Raw genomic sequence first — 16,103 nt, forward strand, 5'->3', positions numbered from 1 at the left:
TAACTGATCTAAAGGCATAAGCGGGTATTTTATCTCGTTAGAAAGTATATGATATTATTATTTATAATAGGTACGATCCATTCTTCCATACCTTTAATAATATAGCAATACTTTTTATGTACTAAATATTATAGCTATATTTATACATGAAACGGGACCAAAACATTTATTACTTGTAACATACGTGTAGGTACCTATATATATAAATATAATGTGTGATGGAGAAATTTTAACGCGTTAATGTATACAAACATTTTGGTGAGTTTTAGTTCCGTCACCGATTACGTTTATTTTTTCAGGGATGTAAGTAACAATTAGATACTCGTAGGGTCGCAGATGCCGACGACGACAATCCCATTACGATTTACTGGGGGATTTGTGTATAGACTATATAAACACACGTTACTAGCGGTCATGAAATAGAAGGTTCATAGTGTTCATACAGCAATGACGTATTATTATATTATATGAAAACAACATGAAATATATTAATGACACCCTTTGGTCTCGATAACCTAACCGCATTAGGAAATTTCATTATATTATACTGCGGATTACAGGAAGGTACCGATCGTGTCGCTAGATAGTAAGAATCTAACCATCGCAGTTATATAATTTTTTAAGTGGAATATTATATTTATAATATAAAATATTTTACTAGCTGTATAACCATGATTTTCTACTATAGAGTATTTTACCACCAACTTTTCCGGGGAAAAATGTAACACACACTAAATACGATGCTACAAATAGTACACATAGTTGTATCTTGAATTTAGTGTAGATCAATTCACGAGCAAATTGTCATCAGTATACCTTGCTTTGTGAACTATAATTCGGCCGAGATGGGTTGTAGTAAATTTAAATGACAAAAGTTTAAATATTATTTTATTTTATTAAAAAAAAAATACATAGCAACGCATACGATACCATCTATATGGTATATGTTACCATTAAAAAAAAAATTTATATTTTTCCGTTTTATCTAAAAACTAAAAAATTATTATAAATCACGTAGTTAATAAAAATAAAACTATGAAAGGTTTTCAACATTTTCAAAGATAAACTCTATAAAATAGGTATCTTTATTTTTTTCGAAAATCAAAAACTAAATTAAATTAAAAAATAAAATGCAAGTAGCTCTTGTCTATGCGAGTCTAATAAAAAAAAAAATAAATAAATACAGATTTATGATATATTTATTATCTCAGGAGATATCGCAATGAGTAAATCCTCGCGGAACACCCTTACTATTACTGTTAACAATATGTGCGCCGTGCATTTATAATACTCACAATTGGTGGTTATCAGGACTTTGTGTTTAATAACAAAACATTATTTATTTGAATTCTGAGGATAATGCAACTGCAGAGCAATATACAAAAACAAAGACAGACAAAATCTTTTAATTATATGCTGGTTTATAAATTATAATTTACAACATGATTAACGTAAACGTTTTTGATTATTGGGCCTGCAAGACTAATTGTTATTTACAGGTGAGGCAATTACATTAATGATCATACTTCTCATCTACGGAATAAGTGCTGTACAATACAATATCGTCGTGGTTTTCGACGACAATCTAAAAAAAACGCATATTATGCGTTTCTATATACTATCCAATATTTCGAAAGCTTTTTATTAGCGCCTACGATGATGGATAGAGCAAATAATAAACATTTGACACTACAAGTCACGAGTCGAGAATGTCTGAATGTCGAAACCGTACCAACTGTAGACCTACGACCAAATATTTCTTAACAGTGAAATACCTATGGCCTATGCCTACTTATTACGATCCATTCGAATTTCATTCCCATTTCAGTAGTACAAAAGACAAAAGTACCTATACTAGCTGAGTGTATGGTGAGAGCAGGCCAGCCTAACCTAACCTTTTATTAATAAAAACTATATTATTTATACAAAAATATTCGCATGGGTACATGTTTAATGAAATAGGTAATTATTTCGATAAAAATTTTCCAAAATGTTGTTGTACTTCATTATCCTATTCGAAAACAGACATATCTCGATCGAAAATAAGTCTGTAAATATTCATTTACGAATCATCCTAAATAAAAACTTGATTTGAAAAATAATCGGTTAACTACAGAACTTATCTAATCAATATTTGTACAATATGAAGTATTTCTGTGGATTTTTATAATGTATCGCATATGAGGCTGTTTAAAACGTAGATAATGATTATTATCTTCTGGAAAGGAGGGAGGGGGTCAAAAGAAACGAAATCAAATTTAAATTTATAGTTATTTCCGAAAAGATAATCGTATCAAATTATGTATGATGTATAATTACTCATATATAATGACTTTAATGGTGACATCGCAAGCGCTATTAAATGTATCAAGTATATGGACGTATAACATTAAAGTCAATTTTTATTTTCTTCATACTTAAAACCTATAGGTAAATTTACGTATGCGAATTCATGATGATTTACATATTAAAAAAAAATTATATATACATTTCAATTATTAATATTGGTGCATAAATTACGAGTTTTCACAGTCCATCAATGGGATTTTGCAATGAAGTATTAAGTGTAAGTACCTACACAGCCTGTGTCTGAAACACAGATTATAAATTTTCTACAATTTTAAATACACCAATAACAATGAATTCATTTTGCATTGAAAAAAAATAGTAAATTTGTCAGAAAAGCTAAAGAAATACGAATATTTAGATAGCCAATGTCTTAAAAAGCTCATATTATATGATTTTTTTCTAACAATTTAATGATTAAAACTTTTTTGAAGTTGGTAAATTAATAAATTACGTATTTTTTGTAGATGTGTATTATAATGTATCATGTTGTAATTTTGCACTGAAATCGTCAATTGATTGCAATTTTTTGCCACAAATTTCGTGTATAGATTTCAACCTATAGTCTACATTACAATATATGTACCTACAATACCTATATAATATATATAACCCAATATTATATCATTTGATTCGAACAAATGACCCGAGTTTTGGGGTGAACTTGGAGGATTTTTGAAATATGAGAGCTTCTGAAGGTGTTTAATATTATATGAATATATAGGTACCTAATGTAGCTATATATATATATATATACGGATACACGCGTAACCATCGCGTGACGAACACACACGACGCTGATCTTCCTCAAGTATATAATAACTATAATAATAAAATATGATCTGCTCGAACGCTAATTCACTGCAGTAATCGATGCGTCCGTCCATATTTTATACATTTTTTATCATTATAATGTATTATATTATACACACGGTGCATAATTATATTATATTTATTTAATATACCTAATATTATACACATATATGCGTATTTGCTGATCTCGTGCGTTCGCATACGACTATAATATCCGCGCAGAGTAATATATTTGGTAAATTTGTCATGTAAACGAAGAAAATCGTATATTATATTATGACACCAATAAAAATATTTTGGATAACATGCCTAGTAGAAAATCATTGATCCAGTGTAAAATATTATCCGACACTATCCCGCACCGGAATAATGCATCACGCGTGATTATATTGTGCTAACATCCCGGTGCGCTTTATTTTCACACTGGTTTGACAGTTTGAGCAAGCGAATTTCTATGTATAATATTCTTCAATAAGTGATAACATTTATGTTCTTCCCGTAGAATCTACTAAAATATACCTCTCTAATTGCGCTGTGGGTCAATAATATCTGGGAACATTCGATTCAAAACAAGAATTCGAATTTTAACATATATTCACGTGCACGAATTACATATAGATTTGCATACTAACTTGCTAAGTGTAATTCCTTTTATCAGATTGGTTTAAGAAAAGGTGAAAATCAAAATTGACTGATATCATATTGTGTGGCTGTGACATGGTCTTATGATAATATAAGTTGTTTAATTGCGCATAGACGCAAATTTACGCAAGGTGGTAAGTATACCTATGGTACCTACGATTTATTCATTACGATTTGACACAATCTTCAGGGTTAAGCGTTTACATAAAGGTAATACAGTGAGTCTTTGAAATGCAATCGAGTAAGTTTATATATATATATATATATACATATATGGTAAACTCATATGGACTTAATGAGCGAATATCGATACTTATGCGGTCGAATGACAAAACTTCAAAAATGCACCATGAGAACTGAAAAGGTAAATCACATGACAGCAGTATACTTAAATAAATAAATATATTATTTATCTTAACGCAATAAATCCTTTGTACGTGTATATCATATCTAAATATATAGTAGGATCACTCCAAACAATTTTATAGATGTTGCCGTAAAAAAAAAACAGTTTGAATAAATTCATAATTTAAACGTGAAAATGGGGCGAGCAATGCACACTGTGAATGAGAGACCATCTTTAACATAAATTTCATAACGTTATTGTCGTATATTATTCAATATTTTTTTTATACTCACTGGCCGAGGGAGCGTCCATCGTCATGGCCGCGGCCGGTCCGGTGGTATCGGGATACGAGGCGTATGCAGCTCCTCCGAGTGGCGCCGCTGCATTTGGTGAATACGCCGACGTCGAATAACCACTGCACCAGTTACTTGACTCGGGCACGCCGACGGGTAAGTCGGAATGTTCGTCTGAAAAGTTTACCAGAAATAAAAAAACCTCATCCGTCGAGACGACACGCATCAAGCGTAGATGCCCTATACGCGCATCGATACAATTATATGACAACAACTTTTTATTTATACTTTCATAAAATAATTCGTGTTTAAGAGGACGCCACATCCGCGTTAAATATTATCTTGCGTACGCGTACATAGCACTTTTACGCTCAGCAGTTCAATTCTTATTCGGTTAGCTTAGAAATTAGAGTGAATACACTTATTACGAAACTTGACGACAAGAAAACATTTTCTGTGTTTGGTTGGAATTTTTTTACGATAATTCAGTATAGAGTTATATGAGCATTATTATTTTACAATTTATTATTATGTAAACGTATAAACTTAAAAACTGAATTATCATAAAATAAACTTCCAACAAAACACACTAATAAAGTTCTTGCTGTCAAGTTTCATCATAGGTCTATTCATTTTATTTTTTTAAAGCAACGTAATAAGACGTGAACTGGTGATCATAAATTTGCTATATGTTACGCGTTTGTAAGACTGCGACGACGCAAAAAATAAATGCGGACGTGGCTTCCACCTAATATTAATTGTAACAATTCTAATCGTTATTGAAAGTATACATTCTAATATTACATGCTCGTCCATCGTACCGGCCTCAAAACCTAAATACCAGGAGCGTTCCTGCAATGAGCATTTGCTATATATTTATCCACTTGGCCCATTTGCCATCTTAATCCCAGAATAGGATGAAAATCGTTAACTACGTTTTAGACGTGCAGACGTGTAGCTCTATATATCATATACACTCATCAATCATAATATCTCGCCCGTTGAATTCACTCCAGTGGCGCTGCAGGGGGGTGGGTTCTTTGAAGGAGGCGCGTGGTAGGTATATAATAATATTATCATCAATTTCATATATTATATTATGTTTATGGTAATAATGATAATAATAGTATTAAATTCACACGAAACAAGCGCATATATATTATTATTATTGTAATATTATAATCGTACGCGCGTTAAAAAGACGTCCTGCGGCCCTAAAGAGAAGACGGACGACAAATTGAACGAGACACGGCGCGAGTACATTATAATTGTTATTATTATTATTATTTTTATTATTATTATTGTTATAATATGCAGTACCCACTCGAAAATACAATTGTGATAAAGTCGTCGTTGTCGTCAGAGCGTGCGGCGGTGGTGGTGGCGTCCACGGGGGCAGGGGAGAGGCTCGTGCTAGCGTATTATATTAGAATATATTTGTAATAATAATAATATAATGGCTCATTAGTCATTGTCGTCAAATCGGAATGAAACACGGCGGAGAAGAAAAGAGAACATGTTAATAATAAAATTCTTTTTTTATAAAAAATTAATATAATCACTGCTGCAACAGTAACAACGCGACGAAAACCCGCTGCAGCCGGTACACACATGGTATGGTCTCATTCATTGTGCGCCATAACATACAATTCGTATACATATGTATAGAATAAAGTAGGTATAGGTACACAGGTTAGGTTTGGTAGATACATTTTTTCGGCGGTAAATAATTAATGGCCGACTGCGCTAAGGACATGCGATATTTCACGCGTCGAATGGATCTTCGTCGTCGCAGTCGTCTCTTCATATGTGTGTGTGTGTGTGTGCGTGCGAGGGCGCGTTGCGCGTGAGGACAATGCCTCAGGGCGAAAACGAAACAATATAATAAAACGTTTGAAGATATAACACGAACACATGTCGGCCGCTCATGTACTTATAATTGTATTGAAATTTGAAGTAATATTATATAATATATAACTAAAGTATTGTAACATAATAATTATAGAGACGTTTAGAGAGGAAAAATAATTTACGAAAATAAATCCTGATATAATGGAAATCGTCGAGTTTGTGACCAGAGGGCTCCGCGGAGATATGTGCAGCGCATACATGTTATATTATGTTGTTTTACGTATAGGATATTATGGGTTGAAAAATCGATGGATGTATCCTATGTCCGCACTGCGATGATGATGATGTTGACGTCACCTCTTCGTACACAATAGAGTGACGTGTTATAGGCATAAACGTGTATACTACATATATAAATAATAAATATATATGCTTTTTTTTTTTAGTTAGAAGTGCGCGACCTGTGAACGGCCGTTTAATATTCACGAGTCGAAGACCGGCGAGTGGTGTTTTACCGAGATTTATGATACATAGCTTTCGGTTTTTTTTTTACTATTTCTTCGTATATGTACTTACGCATGGAAAACATTTGTCAAAATTATTCCGTATATTATATTATATTATATAGCTGGTGTTTCAGGTGATCATTAATCGAAGTGCGAAAACGATATATTACATCGACTATTTTATCCTTAATGTAATATTGTATATAATATGTATTCCTTCATTGTACATAAAATAATGTCATAATATATTATACAAACAACACACGCAATGTGCTTACGATAATATATCGACTTAAACGCCTACGATTCGCCTATACAATATGATTTACATATATCATAACATGGTACATGAGCTTGTGTGTTGATATATTTAAGTATAGTTGAAAAAATATGTAGGTACTTGAGTTTTGTTGAGATTACTGATTTGCAATTTTTCAACGAGTTCGGTTCGTATTTAACGAAGTTTCAGTCAAAATAAAGGCGCAGTTGAAATGTTTACCTAAAAAATATTGAGCTTTTACTATTTAAAATTATGATTTCCGAAACAATAAATAATAATGCATGCGCGTGTGCTTAAAACGATATGAATTTCTAAAAATTTTCATCTTCGAAAAAAAAAAATTATATTTTACTTTAAACGTTAAAAGAACAATGTAATAAACTAATAACTAATTTATATGAAGGGATAAAAAATTATTTTTTCAAATATGCGTATCAACAGATTTGTATGTGACAAAAATTAAAAACATCCATCTCTGTTCCATATTTGTTTAATTAACACAATTTTAAGTCCTCTACTGAGAAATTCGTGTAAGTACATGGTTAGGACGTACTTATAGTCTGTATTATAAAGTATATTAGAATTTTAAATATTATAAATTTATAAGAATCTATTAAAATTTAAAATCTGGGTCCAAAAAACCAAGTCCAACAAACGGACCAGATCGCCTATGAAAATGTACATTAAAAAGTTAATACGCATAATGTGACTTTGTGACCTTAAAAAAACAAGAACCAGAACTACTACCCGTATATTATAGTCTATAATAATATAGACATAGAGTTAGCACGTAGTAACATACGCAGCTCGTAATTGGTCAGCCATGACGAACTATATATAAGCAATATGTGCAGTATTGCAAATAATACCTACATATAAACCACAATAATAATATATAATACGTATTATATGTTACACATACTAATATATTATATATTTATATTAATATTGTTTGGCAAATGATAATTCAGCGTAAACAAAAATAATGAATTTTTATGTGTGCGTTCAAACTTTAATAATTAAAAAATTAAAAAATTAATAAATAATAAATAAATAAATAAAAAAAAATTAATAAATAATTAAAACGATCAATTGTTCTTGTTTGTATTTTGTATATACCTACCTAGATAGGGATAATATGTTTAAGAATAGGGAATTTAGTATATTTATGGTTGCAAAAGTTTCCCAGTGGCTGCTCGTCAAGGGAGGCAAGTGAAGCTCAGCCTCACCTAAGTATTGTAAAGAAAAAGGAAGGACATATTCTATAATTATTGTTATTTCCAATCGACTTCAAGAATATTAAAATACTCAATAATTATATTATACATTTTAAAATACAAAATCTTTTTGTTATTAATGTTATTATATATTATTATACTGGCAAAAAAATTTATTTTATCGTGTATAGTATTATTATGATAGTACGTCATACTTCGTCACTGTTATCAAAAATCACGACGATGTTCGTTGAACGATAGAACGATCTCGACGAAAGCCGAAGAGTGCCGAGAGGCTAGTAATATTTTGCCTCAGACGAGTACGATTATAACATATATCATGGTAGAGGGGGAAGTCGGAATTTTATTATGAAATGAGGCAGAATGATTCGGGCCTCAGAGTTTGTCAACATTATCCATTAGTAATTTGTCGAAGCGACGTAACTTCCACTAATAGAAATAGGAACTGGTAGGTTGTCGTAATGTTGTTTAGTGTAATTGTATACCTAACTATAATACTTTTATCACAAACTAAAGATATCGGTTCTTATCTGTCTATATAGTGTCTTGTAATTTGAACTACAGTTTAGAAGATCTTTGAGAGTGAGAGTAATAAATAAAAAAATAATTGACAAATTTGCAATACTCAAAGATAGAAGAACAGATTTAATTTATAATTTATAAAACATAATATAAAATGAATTTTGTTATTGTTTTAGTAAATGAGATTTATGTAATAAGTATTATTTTTTTTTTAAAGTTGACTTTATTCTGATATTTCAGATAATATTAAGTATGGTTTATTATTTATATATTTTTAAAGGTTAATATTAAATATTAAATTGAATTACTTTAAAAGTTAACTTAAAACTCAATTTTATATAACCCCCCCCCCCTAAAAAAAAAAACAAAAAAATAATAATAATAATATTTAAAATTGTGTAGTAAATAGCTAGAGATTTAATAATAATTATATATATATAATATAAAATTATCTGAGTTTAGTGATATATTTTAACATTTGTTTTGACGCACTCTACCGATGAATTATTATATTATGGAAACTGTTTCCATTTATATGGAACGATTGATCAATTATACGTTAAATCTTAGTTTTTTCTTACTTTTTGTTCAAAATGTCGAACGATGTATTATATTATTTTGAATTTAAATATGAATAATAGGCTGTGGTACACTGGTACTTGTCATTTTTCATTTGATCAGCCTACAATCCGACTCATAGGTATAGGTATCTTCTAAATATCATAATTCATAATAGTTGAATATTGAATATACCTATTGAACAAAATAATCGATATTTATGCGTCGACATAGAAAAATCAAAACCAAAGAGTCGTCCGTTATATTATCGAAAACAAACTCAGTTAAAAAATATAAAATTTAACTACTATAACTATCAGCCATCAGGCGTCATGTACTTGTAATCTGCATACATTTTGTTTGAACAATATTTTTCCTTCGGAATCTGGTGGTATATTTGATTTGATACCTACGTTTTTGCAGCCCACCCAGCCCGTCGAACTACGCGTTATACCATACGACGGTAGAGATGCGTATTAACTTACGCATATTATAAAAGGTACTATACTATTTTAATGCACCGAAAATAAAGTCACCCGATAGTGTGGACACCGGGTATGGATAAAAAACGATATTTAAAAAAAAAAAAACATCTCGACGTGTATATATTTAGGTATTATCCATATTAGATTATAATATATTTAGGTATATAATAATGTACGCCGTCGACGGTTGTCCGGAAATCGATCACAAGGGATGTGGTTTCTCGCGTGTATACATATACATACGATATACATATATTATAATAATACAGTCTTGGGATGTTTACGTTACGTTTTATTTCTCGCTGCACCGACGCATCACGCTCGTACCTCTGAGGTGGGACCTATCTATACACAGCAGCTATTGGGCTATACGTATTGTTTTTTTTTTTTTTTCATTCACACTGCACTGGCGCGTGCGTCGGTTGCATTTCACCGCAAGAGACATGAGTGCAGGACATAATATTACATTATATATTATGCACGCCGACATAACTTGTAACTACACACATGCACTTGCACTTCACAGGTAGTTTTTCATTAACCCGTGGCACGATATATTGTATTATAATTATAGTAAGAGTATATACGACACAATAATATATGTAATTGACTACACATATATTACTCGTATATATAATTTTCGTTTATTGTTTACGAATATTTCACTCGTTATTCGATACAGTAAATTATAAATAATAAATAAATAATTCATAATCATATTCGCAATAATGTTTAAGGGAGCTGAAGTCCGGTGCCGTAAACTGAGGGTCGTGCAGCAACAATGCACGTCATGTGACCTTTCAACGCATACTACGGAGGTGGGAGAGACCACGAACGTATATTGTTTTGGGCAAAATATCAGCTTCATTATTAATTATTATTACAGTGATTACCAACAGGTACTTGATAATTGATATACACTTCATGTTGGCTCGTATTATTTATAGACAAATATTTATTTTACAACACATAGGAATACGCATAGGCGGTTAGGCCTACCGGGCAACCCGGCATTTCCTGGTGGGCCCCCCTTCGGATTTCGGTAATGGGGCCCTTTAATATCATATATTATTAAATTCTTTTTCATGTGGGGCCCCTTTTTAAAATTTTACGGTAGGCCAAAAATGGCCTATCCGCCCATGGGAATACGTACATTAAATATAGACTGCATTTCTATGGCAAACCTACCTATAAATGCGATGGTAATAGTATAGATAAATTTAAAATCGTTATTTTCCGCGATACAAAAACTCCCTCACCGAATTCCATAAGTCTCCGAACTGTTCGCAATCCCTTATACAATTTGAGATTTATAAGTTATGACTTAGACAACCGTGGAAATCTTCACTCGATTTACTCTTTAAACAAATCTAAAACGTGAGATCTGATGTAAATCGGAAAAGTAAATTAAAATAATAAATACAATACAATATATTATAGTTATATTAGAGTAGGAAGTGTATAATATGTATACTACTCTTAAATTAGGTAGGTATGATATACCATCTAATAAAAGGTACATATTATTGTATTGTATATGTATACATGATATATTATATTTTATAAGTGCATAACAGCTGTAATCAATACCAAACAGCAGTATTATAATATTATAATAGGTACCTATTGTAGATAATAGTATTATATTTATACACTATTAGTGCGAGTATAATAATAATAATAATAATAATAATAATAATACTTGTGCACAATACTTAAACAACGCGGTTGTTTTTTTTGCGGTTGAGAATCGTTAAGATTAGCATTACAATAATAACAAACAAATCCGGAATACACACAACGGCGCTGCCATAGATATAGGTACATTAATTTTAGTTATGATTTACTATCATTACTTATGAATGTATAATACAGTTTTATATAATGTATTCATATATGTATATAATGTCATGTACATCATTTGGATAATCGGGTAACGAGTATAATAATAATTATATTATTTTACGCCCGACGACGCCTTCTACCGTGGAACACCTGTTATAATAATCTTCATTATATCTATTGTTTTTAATCTCACGCAGGACTAGTTATTTGAAAAACGATGATGCCGAATATCACTCACTCCGTCAATTAGACGGCTCGCAACATATATATATATATATACAACACAGTTCGATGAATCACTATAAACCATGTATCATTTATTTTTTTTTTATTTTTTTTTTCCTCACAGTTCGGGACTTCGGGTAATTGGCTATGGCTATATAATAATATTTTGTCCGTGACCCGTAATTAACCGAAATTATACCTCGGATGAAAAACATAATATAATAGGATATACACACAGGTATATAAAATGTACACGGCAATAAGAAAAAAATATGCATCTCAATACGTTATTATTTGTAAAATGTAAAATATTTTGGGCAGAACGTACGATTACGAATACCCATACGTGTACCCAAAAACACTTGACACTAATAGCTAAAAATATACACTTATTATACGGTAGTATATAATAATAATAATATTATACAACAGTGCTCAACGTGTTTTATAAGCTCATACGTGAAATTGAACATTATGTAGGCTAACATTATATTTCATGATATAGTTAACTGTTAACTGGGGCAACAGTCATCAATAACAGATTAATCATTTAAGCTGCAGTTTATTTCAAAACAAGTTTGCAAATGTATAGTATAAACTATGACCATGTCATGAGTTTATATAAGAGCGTTGGTCGGAACTAAACGGATCTTATTCGATTTCTGATATTTAAAATTTTAATTATAAACAGAATACAACCTTTAATTGTGTACCTTATAGAATATTCCACCTAGATTGTAGGTTTCTAAAAAGAATTATTTAATAATCTTATAATATTTATTTATTTATTTACAATTAAGTGTTATACTGCTTATATCTACATTCTACATCTACGGATTATGAGTATGAAATTAAGAATTATAAAAAAATTAAAATTTGGATTTTTAGATAAATTGATTATTAAGTGTTGCTTGTTTCATATAGATTCATCTATGATCAGTGCAATATAAATTATTCTCTTTAAATTGAATAAAGTTATTTTAAATAACTACTGATATAATATAAATATATACAGTATACATACACGATGACACACAAATACATATAAAGACATTCGGGCATTTGGTTCCATATAAATAGGAATAAAATAATTACTAACTAACATTCGAAAAAACGATCAGTTAATCGTTATATTATATTTGTAATCTAAAATAATTTATAAAAAGTTGTTATTGACATGATAATAATTAATATTATATACATATATATATATAATAAATAATAGCCTTTAAGACCTTTACATATACTCAAGAGGAAGTAAGACAGTGAAACATTAACTTAAAGTTATCGACTCTTTACTAAAGCAAAATGCTAATATTTTTTGAAATAATAAGTAGATTGTGTGATTATTTTACGTTTAAAAATATCATCTCTATGATTATAGTTTATACAATCTAAATGTATTATATGAATTAAATTGATTTCAACAAGTGTGTGTTGTTTGATGTTTTATTTTATTCAATTTATGACATTTTGCTGTCGAAGTTCCCTTAGAGGCTTAGAACCTTTTTAAGATTAAGATATAAACTGTCATTTATCAAATAGCCAATAGATATTTTCAGTAATACAAATTTATCTCCATTCTTCAGTGTTTCAATATTTCAGTATTATCGTTTTAGAGTATATTTTAAAATAAAAATTAATTGTAGATTGTATCATGAAGAATAGGTACATCACAATACTGTATATAACTAAATGCACTATAACATTTTTACTTTTAGATTCTGAATGAAGTGATGAATGTATTGATCTTACAATGATGTGTGTGGTTTTTTTTTTGTTTTTTTTTTTGTGTCTGTGTACAACATAACTAGTCGAAATAATGCTTCGATTTCAAACTTTGGGGGTGGTTTCCGATGAAAATTGAAGATCCTTGGTGCATTATATCAAAAGTAAACATTTTCCAACAGTTTTCAAAAAAATCAAGAAAAACAAAAAAAAAAATGACAGACAAACGGGAATTTTTACGCAAGATCAGTTTTCGACCAAATCGATTTTTTTATATGGTTGTAATTCAAAAACTAATCACTGCAAATACTTGAAATTTTTACCAAATGTTTATGTTAGTGTTCTCTATATACAGTTTAGTTATCAGAAATTTTTGACTTTTTTTGAGATATTTATAGACGACTAAAATTTTCAATTTGTCTGAAAACATTTTTTTGAAGTGTCGATAAAATTTTTTTGGCCCAATCAAAATACTAGAAAATTTAATAAGTTAGTTAGTTAATTTCATAAGTTATTCTTATAGTGAATAAAAAATTATAAGAATACATAGCCACAATTTTTTTTTATTAGCATTTGAAGTTCAAATATTGACAAAAATTCGTCAAAACCATGAATATTTTTTTTTTGTGTTTGTCATTACGTTTTGGGGCAGTAAAAATGCTTCGACTTTTAACTTCTGTACCTTGTTAAATCAGAAAGTGAATCTAGTTGATACTTTGGGAGATCAAAAGAAAAAAATTTTTAATATTTTTCTAAATAATCGGGATAAACAAACTAAAAATTAACGGAAGAACAGGAAATTTTACGTACAATCAGTTTTCGACAAAATCGATTTTGATTTTTTATGTAACTTTAAAACGAATGACCATTGATACATGAAATTTTCACCGAATGTTTATATAAGTACCTATGTTCTATCAACCATGAAATTAAAAAAAAAATTTGACTTAAGATGAACTATATATGCAATTTTCAATCATTATTAGTTTTTTTTAAAATTAAAATCGATAAAAATTTATTTTTTAGGTAGAAAATCTTTAAAATTTAATACAAGGCTCTTAACATATTATTACAATAGCAGTTGAAAAATAAAAGAAATTTATAGTTACAATTTCTTTTTATAAGCATTCAAAGTTTGGATTTTGACAAAATACGTACAAAACACAAAAATTCACAAATTATTTTAAGCTAAAAATTAATAAAAAATTTTCTTTTTTAAATTTAGATTTAAAAATTTAAGATGAGATTCCTTACAAGTTTTTCAATCTTTATCACAAAAAAAATGTCCACCGGAAATGCAAATTAAATTTTTATAAGCATTTGAATTTCAAATATTGACAAAAATTCGTCAAAACCATGAATATTTGCGAATTATTTTGTAGTTCAAAATTCATAATATTGTTTGTATTTTTATCTAAGGTTATAAAATTCAACATATTAGTCATTATAGGAAAAATGTTTTGAGCGTTTGAGTTTTAAATTTTTATGAAATCGCGTAATGATAACGATTTATCCTCAAACCAGGTATATGTATATCTATGATAATATAAGGTATTATGAATTATGATAACTATATGATAACTACACTAATTGATTAACCGTGCCTTATGCAAAATGCGTCTTAATTGAAAAATAAAATATTGGTTTCAAAATAGAATATATGACAATATTTAAATATAATATCTCCTAGACTGACAAATCATCTCCGTTCAGAATCGTTTTTCGTATACAATGATACCTATCATTGCATTCAAATTTAATCCCATCCATTACAGTAACCTACTGTACAGCAGAGCGACATCCACGACTTACCCGCTTTTTTTTACCATGACTTTTCCCTCTTTTAATCAATATTTCTCATTTGGTGTTTTGTCCAAAACATGATTCTAGGACGAGGTTGCCCTAATTTCAGACTATCTTCTCAGATGTCGAGATAATCGCGTGCAGTATTCATACAAAACCATCTTTACATATTACTTATATTGTGTTGTATTAAATATTGATATTGTAAAATAAAAAAGATATGTCGTCTATACGAACGGAAAGACGAATTATTTTACCAATGACCAGAGTTCCGGAACAACACACGAGTGGTTGGTCAGTATAATAATATATTAGTATATACTGTATGTGCATAATAATATTGCAAACGCATTTATATATATACCAGGTATATAATAAACTATATCATTCATTATTACGTTGAAAGAGGGAGGGGCATTTTTTAAAAGAGACTGTCGTTTCATTAAATTTTCTTCGATTCATTGGGTTTTAACCGAGTCGAGCCTTGAATGAAAAAAATCAAAAAAAAATTATAATAGGTACTACTTACACCTACACACACATGTCATTCGATTCGCTATATATGCATTATACACCGCGTGTGCCGCAAAAAAGTTGTGCATACCTATGTACACATTACAAA

At 29.7% G+C, this 16,103-nt stretch overlaps 1 protein-coding gene across 4 annotated transcripts in view; it reads right to left on the reverse strand.

Annotated features, from left to right (window-relative positions):
• LOC107165462 (uncharacterized) overlaps positions 1–16,103 on the reverse strand; it is a 48,614-nt gene that overhangs the window by 3,531 nt on the left and 28,980 nt on the right. For 3 of the 4 annotated variants that reach the window (XR_001506092.2, XM_015513700.2, XM_015513699.2), the window contains exon 4: positions 4,441–4,614. The exons of the other annotated variant lie outside the window; for it this stretch is intronic. Coding sequence is in view for 2 of the 3 variants with exons in the window: in XM_015513700.2 (XP_015369186.2) it covers positions 4,441–4,614 (174 nt within the window). In the remaining variant the exon portion in view is untranslated. The remainder of the gene's footprint in view (positions 1–4,440; positions 4,615–16,103) is intronic. 4 annotated transcript variants of the gene reach the window in all.

Source organism: Diuraphis noxia, unplaced genomic scaffold, assembly GCF_037042655.1.
Source record: "Diuraphis noxia isolate RWA-SAM2 unplaced genomic scaffold, SU_Dnox_SAM2 contig0003, whole genome shotgun sequence".
Taxonomy (NCBI): domain Eukaryota; kingdom Metazoa; phylum Arthropoda; class Insecta; order Hemiptera; family Aphididae; genus Diuraphis; species Diuraphis noxia.